Here is a 21686-nt window from a genome sequence, read left to right on the forward strand (position 1 = left end):
TATTATTAATTGATCTAAATATGCAATGCTTTTGACACGAAATAAATAAATAAATCTAAAAGTGCTGTTGATTTTACTGGATTTTGTTCTGGGCATTGAATTTTTGCCAATTTTTGTAAGCCGCCTTGAGTTCCCTCGCTTGAGAAAGGTGGGGTAGAAATGTTGTAAGTAAATAAATAAACAAACAAACCTAGAAATGCAGTGATGTGTTCTCTCTAATCATTTTCTATGTCCTCCAGCAAGATTCTATAATATGCTTCTGTTGGAAGTGATTCATTTCAATAGGGTTCATTATTATTATCCATAGGGCCATAGCTAGGAATATATCCCACATAGATATGGGAGTTGTACTGTATACATTAAGCCCCAGGGTTCATGTGGATTTTTGGCTTACTGTGTTATGCAAACACACCTGCAGAGTATACAGTGTATATGCAACTGTATAGCTGTACAGCAGGTGCCATGGCCTGAGTTCACCCCTTGTGAAATGGTCAGTTAGCTCATCACTCAGCAAGTCAACAGTGAATGACTGGGCTATGTGTATGCTTGTGGAATGATTGACTTAAATAGGGACTGTACTAATGCAATGTCCTAGAAAGGACTGCCAACATTGCAGTGATTTCTATACCAGTGTATTGACACAACAATTCCTGTTGTAGTCAGGGTTTGCAAAATTTAATTTTAGCAGTATTCTAAGGATAACAGAATATATGAAGGATATTTTTTTAAAACTACTATGAAAATTATCTGATATACCAAGTTCAGCTGCAGAGGTTTTTACTATCTCAAATGTTTGTGCAGTGAAGGGTTTAATTGCATAAAAAGTGGGCAGTGTTTAGTCTCAACAGCATATGCTGCTCTTGAACAGTGGACTTTTAGTACAGTAATTTCCTGCTAATATCCAGCAGATTGAATTTGAAATGTATTATTTTATCTAGCTGTCCTGCCATTCTTGCACTGCAACTTTATGAGTATGAAGGTTATCATATTTTGATAATCTAGTCTGGTCAGAGAAATCGAGAAAGAATTATGCAACAAGCACCTCGCCCTGTCACCTCTTTGCTCTTCATGATTTGAATTAATAGTCTTCATTTGGAAAATCAAAGATAATTCACAGGTATTCCCTTTTATATCATTTCCCCCTCTCCTTCAAAAATATTTGGTTCACTTGCAACGTTACACTCAGCCAACAATATACTTGACAGTAGTAATTCAGTGAGACACTTCAGTTCTCTCAGCAATGAATCAAGTCAAGGTGGGTTTTTTTAATTAGAAAATGAGGAATTGTTGAGGGAGTTGTTTCTGTTTGCCCTGAAGGTGAGACAACTGTGTGGTGATATAATATCAACCTTGAGATAACTAAAAGGCTTGCACATGAGAAATGGAGCAAGCTCTTTTCCCACTGCTCCAGAGAATGCAAAACAAACCAATGCATTCAAACAGTGAGAAAGGAACCTGGCTAAACATTAGGAAGACCTCCCTGATGCCAAGAGCTATTTCACTGGAACGGACTTGCATTAGAATATTTTTGCTGGAGATTTTTAAACAGAGATTAGTCCAGGGGTCCTCAAACTTTTAAAGCAGAGGGCCAGTCCACAATCCTTCAGACTGTGGAGGGGCCGAATTATCATTTGAAAAAAAAGAACTAACAAATTCCTATACACACTGCACATGTCTTATTTGTAGTGCAAAACAGCAACAACAATGAAAGAACAATACCATATTTAAAAATGAAAACAATTGTAACCAACATAAACGTATCAGGATTTCAATGGGAAGTGTGGGCCTGCTTCTGGCCAATGAGATAGTCAAGTTAATTAGGATTGTTGTTGTGTGCCTTCAAGTCATTTCAGATTTTGGGTGAGCCTAAGTCTAAAATAATTTATTTATTCATTTACTACATTTATTTACTACATTTATATCCCGCCCTTCTCACTCCGAAGTGGACTCAGAGCAACTGTATGTACATACAATATATTATTAGCATAGCACAATATTAGCATTATATATTACTATATTGAACTATACCACTATACTGTAATATTATATGTAATATATAAGATATAATATTATTATATGGTATTATTATCAATATTATATGTATATGCAATATATTATATTATTAAAACTGATATAAAAATATTATATTATAAAACTGAGGGCGGGGGCCAGGTAAATGACCTTGGAGGGCCGCATCCGGCCCCCGGGCCTTAGTTTGGGGACCCCTGGATTAGTCAGTGATGGTTTTGCTGTGAATTCCTGCCCTAAGTTGAAGGTAGTATATATTAATGTCCAGGTCTCTAAGATCCTTTATAACCAAAGCAGATTTTAGATTTTGTGCACAATTCCATCTTAAAATTGATACCGAGAATGTACTCTGTTCATGTGTACTAATGTCCAGGTTTTTCAAAGTTCAGTGAACTCTCCACATTTGCAAGTTTCACTTTTGTGGATGTGATTATTCATAGACTTGATTAAGATGTTCTCTTTAGGAATTTCTAAGATCTTCACAGTGACCCTGTGGTCAAATTCCACCATCAATTTGTGCTGGAGGGCGTAGAGATTTCTAGAGAGGAATTTTATCAGATTGCAAAATGGTGTTCTTTTATTCACCATTTTCCCACTCTTGCATGGGTTTTTTACCCCTAAACCTCAGCGAACGTGGAGAGCAGATTGTATAATAATATCAAAGCACCAGCCGATTAGGATAAAGTGATCATCCCAAATTGGAAAGGGAAAACAAAGAAGTGTTTGTCACATCAAGTGAATGTGTCTGCAACTGCTGATCTGGTTCATTTCTCTTCCTGCAATGCAGAGAGGGAATCCTTAAACAAACCTGCAAGGAACTGTGGATTAGTCTCTGATTTGTTAGGAGATAAGTAAACCAGAGATGCAGCAGTATCCGGATTTGTGCAGTATGGTAAAACAAGCGCCATGGAACAAAACTCTCTACTTTGATTAGACAGTGGAAAGTGCTGTTTGTGGGACATACGTGTTCTCTGGACTCCACTTTGGCAACCCCTTGTCAGACCTAAAACCTCCCACACCTTCTTTTTAAAAAGAAAAACATTGGTGTTATTTTTTTGGGGTGGGGGGGAATCAAAAAGTTCCACATATGTATAAAAGCCCTCCTTCAGACTGCTTACATTACCCCTTCAGAACCCCTCACTGATATCAAATAAGTCTTATTTTAATCTCGATCCATTTTGAAATGAAAACAGTAAGTGATGTCATTTCTGCTCACCAAAATGGAGGAATTTGGGCATCCTGGGGCAAGGGATGTAGTTCACAAGGGAGAGTCTAGGAAAGGCATGGGCAAACCTTGGCCCTCCTGGTGTTTTGGACTTCAACTCCCACAATTCCTAACAGCCGGTAAAGGTGAAGGTAAAGGTTTTCCCCTGATGTTAAGTCCAGTTGTGACCGACTCTGGGGGTTGGTTCTCATCTCCATTTCTAAGCCGAAGAACCTGCATTGTCCATAGACATCTCCAGGTCATGGAGTCCTAATGGAGATGGAGCCGGTAGAGTCCTAATAATAAATATACTTTATTTATATTCTGCTCTAGCTCTCTGAGGGGACTCAGGGCAGATTACAGAACACATATACGACAAACATTTAATGCTGTTATACAATTAATAAGGACAGACAGTACATAAACAGAGGTAAAGACTTTCTCCATCTTTTCCATTTCTGGCATCTGTGGGTGGGTGGGTGTTGTCACTTCCATGCCGAGGAGCTTTGTCGCCTCATGCTCCAGATTGAATCACTGGCATGTCCTTATGGGCATCTTTTATTACCTCCCTGCATTAAAGCGGTACCTATTTACCTACTCACATTTCTGTTTTCGATCTGCTAGGTGGGCAGGAAGCTGGGGCTGATGGCAGGTGCTCACCCTGACTCAGGCTTGAACTACCAACCTTTTCAATCCACAGGATTTTCAGCAGCTTATTGGTTTAGGCCGCTGGGCTAAGCCCGGTCCCTACATGTCAACTCTGTAGTAACTTAAAATAGAAACACTTGATGGATCTAGAACATTTCTAGAAAGGACATATGTTGTCAGATGCAGTGAGGTGAAACCACGGGTACCAGGGAAATAGCTGAATGCCACTAACTTCTCCTTTCCAAATTGTTTGTACACACATGGTGGAAATGATAAGTTGGATAAAATTTTAGTAGCAACTTCTTGTTCATAAGTGATGATGAACATATGTCACCCATTTCAGTAGGTCTACTTCAGCTGGGAGTAACATTCTTTTTAGCTCCCAAATGTAAAAATACAGGTCACAAGCCTCAAATTCAATATACAGAAATAATGTATTATATACCATCATGCTATTGAGTATGAAAGCCTTTTCACAGGTGAACCTACACCTCTGGAATCAGTTTAACATCTGGATTCCAGCCAGAGGATTCATTTGTTTTCATTAATGTTTCTGTAGCCTGCAGGTTGTAGATTTATTGGTAATTACTTGCTTTTATTGAATTTTTATTTTATTTTTATTACATTTTTTATCATTCCTGCCTTATACAAGACGCCTAAAGGCTTCCTGCCATATGATGAAAATACTAGTTCTGACATGAGAGAACATTAATGTGGAGCAAAAGGTGGATTCCAAGGATGGAATGAGCAGTTCCTTGATCTTGTTCGGCCCATGAAATTAAATAATTTGGTGCTATTATTTCTGCTTTTGTATCTTTTGAAACTTTCTGTTCCATTGTGGGAACTTAAAATCTTTTCAATAGAAAAAGAGTGTCTACCGATTGTTAACTGGATGATAAATTATGCGAATTTCTGACCCTGGTCATGGTTCCTGTTTTAGCAAATGGCTCTCGTGAGACCATATGCAGGCTTTGTTTGAAATATAGTTTAATTGTTTAAAGTATTAAACATTAACAGGATTTCCATGATAGTTTTCATAAGTTGCTTTTATTAAATTGAACTGTCTTCCTTCGTTGAATTCTGAGCACTGTGTTAGCGCATGAGGAAAAAGCATTAGTTGTAGCAAAATGTGTTTAATGGTGTTTTCCATAACCTTTTTCCTGAGATGGGAATCTATATGCTAGTTCTTAGTTTTTTCTAGTGCTTCAAAACTCCCAAGAGATGGGTTTAATTCATCCTTCCATGGTCTAACTGCCCTCAAGTTGTGTTTGACTACAATCACCATAATCACCAGCAATCCAGGATGGTGGTGGGACATTTTGATTCATAGGGATGGGTTGTAAGAAGGATTCTTAGTTATGTTAAGCACTAGGTGTTTGAAATACCACAATTTGCAATTCCTGAATAGTTTTTTCAACTGCAGGAAGGATTTTGCAATTGCAAATGAAAGAACGGTTAGTTTTATTCAAATCAAGCTCCCCACCTCCTCCCAGGGAAAATATCTTAAGCATTAGCACATAGGACTGTTGTGCAGCTTTTGTGGCTAGTGGGGCCCATTTGCACTGGAACATTCTCTGGGCTTTTTGCACCAAGGAAGTCTGTTTGTGAGCAGTCATTTTAAAATTTCCCATGATTGCATCAGGAAGCACAACATAATTCTCTGCCCTAACACCATGTTCCCATGGTGGCCAACAAGATGCCTATGGGAAGCCTACAAATTGGATTTAAGTGCAACCACACCCTCCCTGTTTTGTGTAACTCAGCAATGGATATTCAGAGCTATGCCTGTTTGAATACATGTCCTTAAGTTGCCTGTTGATTTATGGTAGCCCCGTGAATTTCATAAGGTTTTTTTTTTGCAAGGAATTATTTAGAAATGATTTGTTACTGCTTTCCTATGAAATATGGTCTATCCCATCCAAGTACTAACTAACTTAGAGAGATGGGCCGAAACTAACAAAATGAAGTTCAACAGGGACAAATGCAAGATACTTCATTTCGGCAGAAAAAATGGAAATCAAAGATACAGAATGGGGGACGCCTGGCTTGACAGCAGTGTGTGCGAAAAAGACCTTGGAGTCCTCGTGGACAACAAGTTAAACATGAGCCAACAATGTGATGCAGCAGCTAAAAAAGCCAACGGGATTCTGGCCTGCATAAATAGGGGTATAGCGTCTAGATCCAGGGAAGTCATGCTCCCCCTCTATTCTGCCTTGGTCAGACCACACCTGGAATACTGTGTCCAATTTTGGGCACCACAGTTGAAGGGAGATGTTGACAAGCTGGAAAGCGTCCAGAGGAGGGCGACTAAAATGATTAAGGGTCTGGAGAACAAGCCCTATGAGGAGCGGCTTAAAGAGCTTGGCATGTTTAGCCTGCAGAAGAGAAGGCTGAGAGGAGACATGATAGCCATGTACAAATACGTGAAGGGAAGTCATAGGGAGGAGGGAGCAAGCTTGTTTTCTGCTGCCCTGCAGACTAGGACACGGAACAATGGCTTCAAACTACAGGAAAGGAGATTCCACCTGAACATCAGGAAGAACTTTCTCACTGTGAGAGCTGTTCGACAGTGGAACTCTCTCCCCTGGGCTGTGGTGGAGGCTTCCTTGGAGGCTTTTAAGCAGAGGCTGGATGGCCATCTGTCGGGGGTGCTTTGAATGCGATTTCCTGCTTCTTGGCAGGGGGTTGGACTGGATGGCCCATGAGGTCTCTTCCAACTCTACTATTCTATGATTCTATGATTCTATAACTTGGCATGCCTCTGCTTAGTTTCCAGTAGGATCTGGTGTCTTCAGGGTATTTCAGCTTGTATTCAGAGGTGTGCTACCATTGATATGGGAGGTACTGGTAATTCATATCCATTATTTATTATTTTATTTATTTACCATATTTCTACCCTGCTCTTCTCACCTTGAAGGGGACTCAGAGTGGCTTACAGTTTGGTCACATCAGTGCCACATTGCAAATACACAGTGTAAAAATATAATACAATACAAATCAAAGCTCATTTAACATAAAATGCAAAGCAAAATCACACACAAAGCATAATAGTAAAAGGTAAAGGTTTTCCCCTGACATTAAGTCCAGTCGTGTCTGACTCTGGGGGTTGGTGCTCATCTCCATTTCTAAGCCGAAGAGCCAGCGTTGTCCGTAGACACCTCCAAGGTCATGTGGCCGGCATGACTGCATGGAGCGCCGTTACCTTCCCGCCAGAGCGGTACCTATTGATCTACTCACATTTGCATGTTTTCGAACTGCTAGGTTGGCAGGAGCTGTGGCTAACAGCAGGCGCTCATTCCGCTCCCGGGATTTGAACCTGGGACCTTTTGGTCCGCAAGTTCAGCAGCTCAGCGCTTTAGCACACTGTGCCACTAGGGACCCTACAAAGCATAATAACACCCAGAAATAAGATATACATAAATATTAAGCGTTTAAACATTTAAAGCCAATTAAAATTACTGTGGAGACTCCTCAGTTAAATGGTATATTTCGCTAAACTCAGTCATCAGTGATAAACATGAGCCAGTGAGAAAATTAAGCAAAGCCTCCACTAAATAAATAAATAAATAAATAAAATATGAAAAACAAAAACAGAAGTTCCCACTAAAGCCCAGGAGGAACAGAGTGTAAAGTTGAGCATTGGCAGAGAAGTCAGCATCCCTAATCCAAGCCCAGCCTAGTTTCAGTACTAAATTGATGGTCAAAGGGGGACTGGTTGGTAAAATTCCCTAGTACTGTCATCCTATAAGTTTTCAGTGACTTGAAGTAACTTTGGGCTATGGCTACCTAGCAGCGAGGTCACTGCATGATAATGACTACAAGCCACTGATACCCTCACTCCAAATATGTGTGGAAATAAAAGGGGTGTACTTTAGCCATCCACCCTTATTGCCAAATATAGAAATTGGCTCAGTAAGATGCACTTTGCTAATGCCCCCTGCCATCTGTTACCTCAAATCTACAGAATTATAGTAGTTTCATCCCACAGAATCCTGAGATTTGTAGTTTGATGGTGTATTTGAAATTTTCTGCTAGAGGTTTCTATTGAACTCTCTCGTAGTTGTTCCCCAAATAGCATGGCTCAATCCTCAGTCTGTCTCCTCAGGAGATTGTTCAGGAGCCTAGTACATTAAAAATTGATTGAGGAGAGTATATTGCGTCTCTCTAGCAGGGAATTCCAAGTACACCTCAAACTAGAAGTCACTGAATTCCATTCAACATCATAATGGAAATTAATAGCGGGTTTAAACTACTATAATTGTGTACTAATAATGTATGCTCACACAGTCAGATCTGGTCTTAGGCAGAAAAAATGAATAGACTGGCAGAGAATTTCCCTCTTAACAATACTTTGGAACAAATTCCTTTCTGTACGAAGTCTTGTCATCAAAGTGGTGAGGTTTTGGTTGGTGGATTAGTTACAGCTCTTCACATCCTTTTGTGAAGAAATTTGCTAAGAACTGCCCCTCTTTATTTCAGTACTTTCCTTTTTAATTTAACTTATTAGATTCAATAAGGGTGTGATATTAATAATCTTTAAAAGGCTTCCCAGCCTGGCGTCTTTTGCACAAAAATAAACTTGAAGCTTATATTTAAACTTAAAAACGAACCACAAGATAAACATCTTCTAGCACAGACATGGGCAAACTTTGGCCCTCCAGGTGTTTTGGACTTCAACTCCCACAATTCCTAGCAGCCGGTAGGCTGCTAGGAATTGTGGGAGTTGAAGTCCAAAACACCTGTAGGGCCAAAGTTTACCCATGCTTATTCTAGCTGTAGTTTTGAATGTAAACAAAGAAGAAGAATATATGCTTTTACAGTACAGAATAAAATAATTTTGCAAGTCTCTAAAGTAATACAGGTAATCGTCCTTGTATATATATGGTAATTATAAAACAGCAGGAATGCTGAATGTACTCGGCAACAGGGTTGTCCTTCATAAAAAATGGTTTCTTCTCTGTTTCTGTTATCTTTCTTAAAGTTCTGTTTCCTCTTTATGCCCCCAAAATTCTCCACTTGAATCCCCCAATGGACCTCACTTTGAGAAAGGCAGCATAAAAATACAATCAGTCAGTCAGGCAATCAATTTTTCCCTTTGCAAGTACACAGAACATTTTTCCATTCACTCACCAGGGTGGGAGGAGATCTGCCTGCTCAAAACTAGTTCCAGGGTAATGGAAGAGAAGTTTTAGCTCATTAAGATCACTTGGTGGAGGCTTTTCCTGCTATCTGCTTTTCACTAGGGCTGGTCCTCGCAAAGTGGGAAGGAAAAAGGCCACTTTGTGCCGAAGACCATAGCACTGTTCTTTGGAGAGAGACGAGCCAGTTCCCTTCCTCCTTCCCTGACAGTGAATTAAGAAATCCTTTCATTTCCTGGCATGTTGTTGTGTGTCTTCAAGTCGTTTCCAACCTATGATGACCTTCAGGTGAACCATTTTATCATGACGTTTGGCAGAATTGGTTCATAAGTTTGGAATTGCATTCCTCTGAGGCTGAGAGAGTATGCCTTCCCCAAGGTCACCCAGTGTGTTTCATGGCCAAGTGGGGATTTGTACCCTGGTCCCCAGAGTCACAGTCCAACATTCAAACACTATACAGTAGAGTCTCACTTATCCAAGCTAAACAGGCCGGCAGAAGCTTGGATAAGCTAATATCTTGGATAATAAGTAGGGATTAAGGAAAAGCCTATTAAACATCAAATTAGGTTATGATTTTACAAATTAAGCACCAAAACATCATGTTATGCAACAAATTTGACAGAAAAAGTAGTTCAATATGCAGTAATGTTATGTTGTAATTACTGTATTTACGAATTTAGCACCAAAATATCATGAAATATTGAAAACATTTACTACAAAAATGGCTTGGATTATCCAGAAGCTTGGATAAGCGAGGCTTGGATAAGTGAGACTCTACTGTATTATGTTAGCTCAGCTCGTGACCAAAATATAGAGAGACAAGGCATACACAAACATAGAGGAGGTATACGCATATGTACCCAAGCCTCCTCGCATAAAGAAGGGGGTCATCCCCAATTTTTTGTGATTAGGTCCTTCTCTAACATAGTGGCCAATTTGTGATCATGCCCAGAATTTCATCTAAATTCCAATGCAACCATAGGCCCATAAATGTTGAAGGTCTCTGTTCTGTAGAAACTTATCTAATGAAGATCTCCATAGCAGATGTCCTCCCATCTCCCAGATCTCTACCAGTGTGATTATTCTTTTTGGTCTTTGCTTTTATGTAGAGCAGCTTCCTCTTGTTGTGGATGATAGCTAGGGTTACCAAGTCACTGCTATTCCAGACCCTGAGATTTTAAGGCCAAATCCTGAAATTGAGGCAGTTGTGATGTCACAGGGGACAGACTGATGATGCTACAAGGTTGATGTTAAGAGGAATTCCCCCGATAATATCTTTAAGCACAATACATTAAACATCAAGTACATTTGCTCAGACTATGTCATGTAAATAAAAAATATCACTTGTAACAAATACGGACAAAATATATACTTGCACACACTTCTCAAGGAGGTCATTTTGTCTTCACTTTGAGAGAAAGGCGGGATATATATTCAGTAAACTGCAGATTACAGAATAGGAGCCAAACGCTGAGATTGGTCATCTTGGTGATAATACTTTCTCAAGATGCATATCTTCACCATATTTTTCCAATAGTCCCCTTCCTATTTTGTTTACCTCGTGTACTCTTCTAACACATCTTGATTATGCTTACCTCATCCTCATCAATTATTTTAAATCTGTTTTCTGATCTACCTTGTTAATCTGTAATGTAGGAGTGGAGAAACTGTAATCATCCTAAAAATGTGGCTCAAGGGACCAAAATATTTTTGTTTGGAAGATGGGGAATCGTTGAATTGTATTGTTAGACTGAAACACTCAATTGTCTTAGTTAACCTAGGTGATGAATTTGAGAAATTATGTTCCTATAAAAGCTGGAGCAACATTCACACTCTCCTCCTGATGAATCCTGACCTAGAACTTACCTGGATGTGCTAGCATTAAACAACGGATCCAGCTCTACTTGCTGACGCAACATGATTTGCCTTATGTTTTTCTTTGCTTGCTATTCTTTTTCCCTTGGCTGGCAATGCAAGAAGGATCAAATAACAGCTTTTTTTTGCAATTGAGGTAGTTTTCTGGAAAGTTGTGTCTTTAAATGTTCCCAGAAATGTTCGAAGATAAGGATCGTGGAAATTGCAGGATTTTCCATTTGTTTGGCAAAATACTGCTGGGGCACGTTATATTTGTGTATAAATGTAAAGATGTGAGTCCCAAAAACCTAAAGAGGAAGAAATAGTAATTCACCATCTGTGATTCTACCTTCCCAATTTCTTTTGCTACTATTTTGTAGCACTATTTTGAGGTTTCATCCTGATATTTTTTTGTAACAAATTACATATTTGTTTCTTTTTCAGCTAAAATTGTGAAGCGGACTCAAGAACGGGAGAACCTTGGTATGCTGGTCTGGTCACCCAACCAGAATATTTCTGAAGCAAAATGTAAGTCATTGGTGTTTTGCATTTCTTTTCCTTTCCTGAAAGGCCTGTTTAAACCTGAAACAAAACAATAATGTCTTTTCACCAGTATAGAATATATACTAATCTTCCTTTTTATTGTGCCTCAAATGCAGTTTGAATGCCATAACACAATCCAGCTTTCCACAAAGTTGGTTGGACAGCTCTCTAAAATGCAAAGTCTAGTCCACTCAGAAGCGCCGAATGAACACCTTAATGGCTTTTCTTCCTATTTGCAATTTTCGGATTCTGCACTAATTCTTGCCAGATATGTTGTAGACTGATTAGAATTAGAAGAGGATTTCTGATTTAGCAGTGTTGGAGAGAGGGAAAGGGAAGAACTTATAACTGCTTGAAAACAAGAAGTCAGATAATCTAAGAGTGGGGCGGTTGTTAAGAGCACTTGAGCTGAAGAATAAAGTGCTTCCAAGTATTTGTTGAAACCATTTATGCTATAGTTCTTGTAGCCACTTAACTGGGAGTAAGTCCCATTGAATTGATGGAACTTACTTTTGAGCAGATATATAGAGGAGACATCTGTGTTTGTTACCAGCATATTTCTGCTTCCTCAAAATACACCAAAATAAAGGAGCTCCCGGTGGTGAGCGCCCATCTGTCAGCTCTAGCTTCCCATGTGAGGACACGAGAGAAGCCTCCCACAGGATGGTAAATATTTGTTTGGAAAAACATTTTTGCAGATGGCCAATTCTCTCACACAAGAAGCGACTTGCAGTTTCTCAAGTTACTCCTGACATGAAAAAAAACCCCAAAACACCAAAATACAATGGCCAAGATTTCAAATACAAATTGGCTTTCAACTACCATATGTTGTTGAGAAACAGCACCAAGTAACAACTATTGAGTTTTCCCAGCTGTTTATGAAAGTATTAAAAATCCCCATTGAACCCTTGAATGATCTGAGATTATTATATTTTTGCTTAATAGCTCAAGACATGAATAAGTCATTCCGGTGCAAGTTCACCTACTTCATTGCTCCCATCATGGTGTGAGCAAAGAAACCAGTATGGCTTTACTCATAGTTCAAGTTTTGTATGAAATGGTCAGCTATGCCATTTGGAACATGCCAAGTATAGCCTAATGAATTTATTTGTTTTAATACTGATGACTATAGTTTCCTAGTTGGATAAAATAAGAAGCTGTGGTTTACTGTTGTCCCTCCAAATCGGATTCTGCGTCCATAGGTTCTATCATATTTTTAAAAAACCCAAAAGCAAACTTGGATTTTTGCCATTTTATACAATTTGAGTACCCATAAATTTTGGTATCCATGGGGATCTGAAACCAAACAACAATGGATACCAAAGGTCAGATGTGTTGCAGAACAAAGTGACCTTAGAAAAGTCCCTAAATTGCTAATAAGGAAATACTTAAAACTGAATAGTCTTGTTTTCAAGATAGCTAGATTTTAGTAAGCAGGATATGGTGGTGGTGGTGGTGGGAAGGATGACTTAATCTTGAAATTTTGAATAGTTGTGAAGCTATAAACAAACAAGTCTTCATGGTCAGAGTCTTAAGGTGGAGTGTATAAGTATGGATTTGAATGGATTAGATAGCGCTTACATCCATGAGGCTACTGATTCCCCATTTAAAGAGATCTAATACTTTGCATATGAAGGAAAAAATTGGATGATCTTCTCCTTTTTCAAAATATAAACTCCATGCATGACTCAGATTTGTCCCTGAACTTTGGTGAAACCGCCTGCTTCCTTGACTTATGTTTCCGTCCACGCAACACAAAAGAAAGAGCAAAACAGCTGCATGTTGGGGGCAAAAGTTTGTATGTATCTTGTTTAATTACGCAAAGATGTAACCATTCTAGCATGACATCGAGGATGAAAATGAAGTTATAAGAAGAGCCCATTTCCTTTAAAACTATCATCCTGCTGCCATGCCAGTGGTGCTCCCAGTGCCCCCAGAGGCGCAATGGGTTAAACCGCTGAGCTGCCAAACTTGCTGACTGAATCCAGGGAGCGGGATGAGCTCTCGCTGTTAGCTCCAGCTTCTGCCAACCTATAATAATAATAATAATAATAATAATAATAATACTCGGGGCGGCTTACATGGGGCCAAGCCCAGTCATCAACAATATAAAAACAAAGCAATAAAACTGATCAAACAACAATAAAAGCAAGTCATAAAAAACCACATACAAAATATAATGATAAAATCTTGGATTGGATCAAGAGGTACTGGGCCAAAAGTGCTAGCAGTTCGAAAACATGCACATGTGAGTAGGTCGATAGGTACCGCTTTGGTGGAAAGGTAATGGCGCTCCATGCAATCATGCCGGCCATATGACCTTGGAGGTGTCTACAGACAATGCCGGCTCTTCAGCTTAGAAATGGAGATGAGCACCAACCCCCAGAGTTGGACAAGGCAAGACTTAATGTCAGGGGAAAATCTTTACCTTTACCTTTTACCATGTCGTTTAGTGTGTTGTCAAAGGCTTTCATGGGGGCATCCAAAATCTGGCTACCAGTATTAAAAAACTCTAAAATCAAAACAGTAGATGGAAACCCACACTCTGAGGGCAGAGGACAGCTAATGACTGAACAAAGGATGTCCCCAGGCAAGAGACAAAACCTTTCCAATGCTAATTAGGGTGATTAACTGAAACATTAATGCTGGCTTCCCAGTGACAAAGGACTCTTGCCACACCCTGGACTCTACACAGATATATATTCTTTCCTTTCCTTACTTAGTTTATCCATACCTCACAACCTCTGAGGATGCCTGCCATAGATGTGGGCGGAACGTCAGGAGAGAATACTTCTGGAACATGGCCACACAGCCAGAAAGACATACCACAAACATTTAGTTCTACAGCATTGGAGGAATTTTGCTGGTTTTATGTCCCCAGATAAATGGACTAACAGTAGTGGCACTCAGTTGATCTTTTTCCTCTCTGTTTACTTATCTGTAAGAATCTGATGGCAGTTAAAACTTCCTGAGCAAGTATGGAGAAATATGCACAAAACTGCAGGTGCTTTTGAGGTAACATTCTTCCCACTGATCACTTATTCCGTTTTTAGCATATTTAGTGCAGAGAACCATGTAGGAAGCCCACGCTGTGAGAGCTACTGTTAGTTGGCTGCAAAGGTTTTTCAGAGCGTGCACATGCTTGTTTGACCAAGACACGCAAACAGACACATGCACAAACATGCATGTTTGTGAGTGTATTTGGGTAGTTGTCAGTACACACTTGGAAATGAAAAGGGTGGATTACTTGAAATGGTTGCCTGGATGTGTCTTGTGCATTCAGGTTATAACCCCTGCAGTGCATATTTGTTGTTGGTCATACTTAGTTAACAGTGTGTAAGCCATCTCTACCTGGAGCTGTACTTTGGGCATCCTCAAATGTCATTGCAAAAGAAAAAAAAATGTATACGTGACGAGTAAAAGGTGCCTATATTCAGAATGCGATTTTAACTGCAGAGATTTTAGCTGCAGTTTCTATGCAGGTGCTTGGGTGTTTTCTGAAAACAGATAATGCACTGAAGAATGCAACAACCTACAATACATTTCTTAAAGAGCACCACACACACATTTTTAAAAAGCAAGGCTTTCAGTTTGTGTGTTTGTGCTCTCTGGAAACTCTTCGGTGCAATGGTGAAGTGTAAAAATGTTAATTTTGAAAGGAGGCGAATGCTGTTTCAAGTTATATCTCTCCTTTTGTCAATGAATGGAATTTGAGATTAGTTCCTTAGCTTGACTATACAATGTGCCCTGAATGTAAAAGTCCCTTGGAAAGGCCTATGTCCTTGAATATGAATGGTCTATAGCTATACACAGAATGGCAAGAGTTGGCTGATGGGCTTCCTTGTTAGTGGAGTGGCATATCTGTTCCAGATTTTAGTTTGAAGTTTATTGTGTCTAATCCCCTTCCCAAAGTGGTTTCTGTACCTAACTTGGCTGTTTTAAAGTTCAGACACAAAGCCCAGGAGAGATTTACCACTCCACTCTACTTTGCATACAAGATTTTTGAGAGGTGGCAGCTCTGCTCCTGTACCTTTATTATTGTCCTTTATTATTCTCCATAGGCCATTAAAAAGAGAGAGAGAGAAAGTTCACATATGCACATTTTCAAGTGTGCTATTTTCAGTTCACCAGAAATTGTTTAGGGCTGATGCTTTCAAAAACGTATTTTATAGGGTGTATCTACACTGCAGAATTAGTACAGTTTGACCCCACGTTAACTGCTATGGCTCAATGCTATGGAATCGTGGCAGTTGTTTTAAAAGGTCTTTTAGCCTTCCTTGCCAAAGAATAGTAGTGTATCAACAAACTACAAATCCCAGGACTCCATAGCATCGAGCCCTGGCAGTTAAAATGGTATCAAACTGCATTAATATTGCAGTGTGGAGCCAGGCATCGTAAGCTTTGTTAAGTCAAGAGGAAAGCTATTTCTTCCGCCTTGCATATAACTAAGCCAAGAGGACACAAAAAAAGGCGGCAAGCAAGATTCAGGGACACATAAGGACAGGACCAGTCTGAGGAATTTATTAATTTATTTCTCCCATTATTGGGACTCAAGTCATCTAACAACACAGTTAAATATAGATTAAGATCACAATACATTTTATTGAAACAGAATTAAACTGTGCCTGGAATTTCAGCACCATCTCTAGATAATCTGGAATACTTTAGGTGCGGGCAATATTTGGTGGGTGGGTTTATATGCACATTCGCACTCAGGTTTACTTTTAGCCCTAAACATGAGTGGGTGAATATCTCAATAGAGCTAGAGCATGATAGTCCAATGAAATTCATGACTTAATAGGAACCTAAATGTGATTTCCTACCCTGTTTCCCCGAAAATAAGACATCCCCCCCAAAATAAGACCTAGTAGAGGTTTTGCTGAATTGCTAAATATAAGGCCTCCCCCAAAAGTAAGACTTAGCAAAGCTTTTCTTTGGAAGCATGCCCGGCGCCCGCCAAACAAAACACCATAGCATTCAGGATTGGTAAATGTACATACCAGTTGTATATGGAAATAATGGTAGTAACAAGAAATTCTTGACAGGAGTCACAGTTTGTCTGGTTTAGTTATGTTGGTTTGTGATGACAACTACTGTACAATATAGAATAAATGTTCATTTTGTTTGTTCAACAATAAATGTGAATTCTTCTTCATGGAAAAATAAGACATCCCCTGAAAATAAGACCTAGTTCATCTTTGGGAGTAAAAAATAATATAAGACACTGTCTTATTTTCGGGGAAACACGGTATGTCCTCCAATACAACACTGCCTGCATAATGAATGAGTCTGAAAGTAAAACAGGAGGGGAAAGAGGAAGAGTGGCTGTATTACTGTTGTTACTACTATTACTATGGCATGGAGAGTCAACTGTACTACTTCTAGAACAGTTGGCCTTGATATCCATACGTTCTGCCTATCCTGATACAACCAAAATTTTTAGGAATTCTTAGTACTCCGGCACTCATTTGAGTTATTCATCATTTTACATAAAGTGATGCCATTGCATATAATGTGAACTGAGCAAACCAAATCCCAGTGGATATCAAGGGCCCACTGTATTGGGAGAAAGCTGGGATAAAAATGAGGTGAATAAATAAATACTACTAGTAGTAATGGGCCCCTGGTGGCACAGTGCGTTAAAGCGCTGAGCTGCTGAACTTGCGGACCAAAAGATGCCAGGTTCAAATCCCGAGAGCGGAATGAGCGCCCGCTGTTAGCCCCAGCTCCTGCCAACCTAGCAGTTCGAAAACATGCAAATGTGAGTAGATCAATAGGTACCGCTCCAGCAGGAAGGTAACGGTGCTCCATGTAGTCATGCCAGCCACATGACCTGGGAGGTGTCTACGGACAACGCCGGCTCTTCGGCTTAGAAATGGAGATGAGCACCAACCCCCAGAGTCGGTCACGACTGGACTTAACGTCAGGGGAAAAGCTTTACCATTTACCTTACTAGTAGTAATAAAAATACTGTAGTAGTAATGCTGTATTTCTTCGATTTTTTAAAGATGCCATTGATTATAAGATGGACACTAATTTCAGTACCACCAACAAATTGAAAAGTTTTATTTTTCGATATTAAAAAGCACCCACAATTCTAAAATGCATCCCATTTTTGAGATGTTTATATTTGGGGGGGGGGGGGATTGTATCTTAGAATCAAAGAAATATAGTACAGCCAGAAACTACACTGGGGATATTCTGAGGTGAGTTTGTATGCTTATAGTCATCGGTTGTGATGCCTCATTTTTGTAGTCTTTAAGAATATTTGACCCTAACACTACACAAGCATATCACTAGTTAAGTTTTATCGTGATGAGATAGGGAAATTTGCTGTGTACCTGTGCACACAGATGGAGAGTTCAATCCCACATCCTTCTCTTAGTTGCAGGCCCGGCAAACCCAAATAATGTCTGAACCCACCATGTGTTTTATACTGTAGTTAAAGACCGGTGCTGTATGCTTGCCATTTCTGAAAATCCCTGTCAGGAGGGTTCGGAGTGGCAATTTAATACGATGCACCAGGGAGCGTTATTGTGATCAAAGGCCTCCCCACCCACACAGCAAATGGGAGGAAGAGCAGAGATGGGAGTCATTTGCATAGACAGAGAGTGTTTTATTAATAGCAGGATACTCAGCTGGGAATGTTGGAGCCTCTGTCTCCAGAGTTGGAGGGTCTCGTCGAACATTGGATTGTCTTGCATAGCCATATTCCATGCAATAGTTTCCAAACTTGTGTTCTGTGGACCCCTAGAGTTTTGCAAAAAAGCACCATAAAATTTAAAATGAAATTTACAATGGATTTAAAAATAAATCTACATGAGCGGTGCTTCCCAGATACCAGCAGAGACATCAGGTGGGTGCCAATCCTATTTGTCAACTAAAATAAACCTCACATGTTGTGTGCCAGAGTGTGAAGATACTGTTGAAGTTCAGTGTATCTTCTTTAAAAATGGAATTTGAATCTGTGCCACTGAATGACTTTTGGGTAGAACTGGTAGACACATACACATCAGTACATAGAAAAGCTATCTGAATTCTACTCCTGTTCTTGTTCTTTTATTGAATCAGACTTTTCAGTTGATGCTTAGACCAAAAACAAATTTGGGAGTATATTGGATGCTGCCCCGGATTTAAATATTTAGTTGTCAGCCAGAAAGCCCATTTTCAAATCTTTTTAAAGTATGAAAATGAAACAGTTTCATTTATTGCATTAGTTGTGAATCTAATATTTTCTTGGACCAACATGAAGATTGGTGACTGCTTATAGTTAATTTATTTTCCTTTTTTTTTGCCAAACCTACTACGATATACAGAACACTTAGGCAATAGGAGCAGATGAAAGAAGGAAAACAGTGTTTATAATGCTTAGCAAAAAATAAAGTCTAGAATGAGGATTCCTCAGGAAAATCAAGTCTTCTGAAGGATTCCAAGACTGAAAGGGTTTGGGAACCGTTGCTCTAATGATCGACTCCTGGTTTAACACATCAGGAAATGGAGTGCATGGTGTACATCCTCATGTGGTCCCTTTCCTGCTGCTTTGGTTTTTTCTTCATGGGAATTTATATATGAAGCTTTCTTTCGCATTAGCTTAAAAGTTTGAATCTCCTGAAAAATGTGTGACATTTTTTGAAAGAATTACCATGGCAACCCGTGTGTGCCATAAAGAATCTAGAAGATGGTTGATTTAGAACTCTTTGGCTCAGAACCAAAAGCCATCCGTGATGCCTATGTAATGTGCCCTTCGTGACCTGTATAAATAGCCAAATGTTGCGTGTAGTGGTTGGATTGACGGAGTTGCAGGAAGGTGGGAGAGAATGCGGATCTCTGACTTTGACTCAAATCCCAATTCAGCTGTGGAGGTAAGCTTAGGTCAGAGAATTGTCAGTAGGACATTCTATGTGGAGTACTGAGTTATACTATGCAATTGTTATACTAAATAGCAGTTTAGTGTCAGGTAAAAAACTATGAAATTCATGTCTTGAAAGCACACACGCACACACACAATTCAATGATCAATGAGCATGGCTAATAATCCATTGTGCAATTTCAATGCACGGTGAACAGAGGCAGTGAGCATTCGTATGCTGCGCTGTGTACTTTTATCAGCCCAATGACCTTCGTTTGACAATAAAACAACCAACCCACACTGTTTTGTGAACTCTAGTTGGTTGCTGTAAATTAATGTGGATATTTGCTTAGATTTTATGCTATTAGATAATTTTGTTTGACTACGCCTAGTTTAATTTATTGATGTTAGATTTAATTTATTGATGTTAGGTTTTAATTTGATGTTAGGTTTTTAATGTTACACTAGAGTCTCGCTGATCCAGCATGAACGGGCCGGCAGAACATTGGATAAGCGAAAAAATGTTGGATAATAAGAAGGAATTAAGGAAAAGCCCATTAAAGGTCAAATTACATTATGACTTTACAAATTAAGCACCAAAACATCGTGCTTTACAACAAATGGACAGAAAAAGCAGTTCGACACTCGGTAATGTTATGTAGTAATTATTTACGAATTTAGCACCAAAACATCACAATACAGTAGAGTCTCGCTTATCCAACCTTCACTTATCCAACGTTCTGGATTATCCAACGCAGTCTGCCTTCTGCCCAGATCCACAGTTGTTTCTTTAGGCAGCAAGGACTGATTTTTTACAAATTTAACTTCCAATGATGTTGTTACTGTAAGTTCATTTTATGCAATTCTATCTTTATTTGTAGTCAATTTGTTAGTAGCCAATGTTTTTGTAGTCAGTGTTTTCAATTCATTGCGATGCTTTTCTGCTAAATTTGTAAATACAGTAATTACTACATAATGTTACTGTGTATTGAACTTCTTTTTCTGTCGGCTTGTTGTAAAACATGATGCTTTGGTGCTTAATTTGTAAAATCATAATGTAATTTGACGTTTAATGGGCTTTTCCTTTATCCCTCCTTATCCAACATTTTCGCTTATCCAATGTTCTGCTGGCCCATTTAAGTTGGATAAGTGAGACTCTACTGTATGTTGAAAACATTGACTACAAAAACATTGGATAATGCAGAACGTTGGATAAGTGAGACTCTACTGCATTTTCATATGCAGGGTTACCAGGGGATTTTATGTCAGTATTTGTTTGTTTTATGAATGTTTGCCGTTATATGTTGGAATCCGCCCTGAGTTCACTCAGGGAGATAGGGCGGAATACAAATAAAGTTTTATTATACTCTTGTATATACACATAATTTCTCACAACTGTCAGATGTATATGAGTTTTGTGTATTCCTCCCTATACCAAATCACTCCACATGCTCAGTGTAACTTCCACTTCTGTATGTCATCAATAGCAGCATCATTATCCAGTTAGATTTATATCTCGCTTCTTCCAAAAGGAGACTCAAACCAGCTCCACTGTTCAACCACAGACGATAGATTTAAACCTTTTGATAAATTCCTCATTGGCTGTTACACTCATTGAAATCCTTCTTTGCAGTGACCATTGCAAAATAGTTGCTCCGTTGAACTACAAAGGACTTATTAAATGAGGTGCTGTGTGGTTTCCGGGCTGTACGACAAAGTTCTAGCAGCATTTTCTCTTGACATTTCCTCTGCATCTGTGGCAGGCATCTCCAGAGAATCTGACCCATTAAATCATTGGGATTTCCCTGTATGTCAAGTCATCATTCAATCAGACTACTCTAGTTGGAAGTAACCAACAGGATGCCATCCAATGTGAATCTTCTAGGGTTATGCAGTTAACTACTCTGTAATGACTTCTAACACAGATAGCTTGTAGAGTGAGTGAGTTAAAATCCTGGCAGAAAAGACAGAAAGAAATACTGTATATACTCAAGTATAAGCCTAGTTTTTCAGCCCTTTTTTTAAGACTGAAAAAGCCCCCCTCGGCTTATACTTGGGTGAGGGTCTGTGATGCCTCATGGGCCCTGTAGTCCTGTTCCTAGTACTATTGTGGCAGATAAAGATGAAAACATGGGGTTTTCGCCGGTGCAACAAGAGCCGGAGTCTCTTCACCTGCCGGATGTTGATGTTTGCCCTCAAGAATTCAGTAAAACAGGCCTTGGACAGGACTCCCCTCCGTTTCCCAGGAAGGAATCTTATTCTAGAGACAGGGGAGTTAGAGAAGCTAATCGGAGAAGTCTAAGAATCGCTGCCAAACAACTGGCTGATTAGGCCTGCTTCCCTTGGGAAATTCTAAGGAGTCTTGCATCTGGACAGAGTTGGGTTTCGCTTCTTGTTCTCTAGGGAAAGAGATTTGTTGGCG

General features: G+C 39.4%; 1 protein-coding gene across 2 annotated transcripts in view; it reads left to right on the forward strand.

The window, feature by feature from the left end:
- The window catches only part of rcor1 (REST corepressor 1), a 173636-nt gene that overhangs the window by 58229 nt on the left and 93721 nt on the right, over nt 1-21686 (forward strand). For both annotated transcript variants that reach the window (XM_003224059.4, XM_008115749.3), the window contains exon 3: nt 11317-11400. In XM_003224059.4, coding sequence (XP_003224107.2) covers nt 11317-11400 — 84 coding nt within the window. The remainder of the gene's footprint in view (nt 1-11316; nt 11401-21686) is intronic.

This window comes from Anolis carolinensis, chromosome 1 (assembly GCF_035594765.1).
Source record: "Anolis carolinensis isolate JA03-04 chromosome 1, rAnoCar3.1.pri, whole genome shotgun sequence".
In the NCBI taxonomy this organism is placed as follows: domain Eukaryota; kingdom Metazoa; phylum Chordata; class Lepidosauria; order Squamata; family Dactyloidae; genus Anolis; species Anolis carolinensis.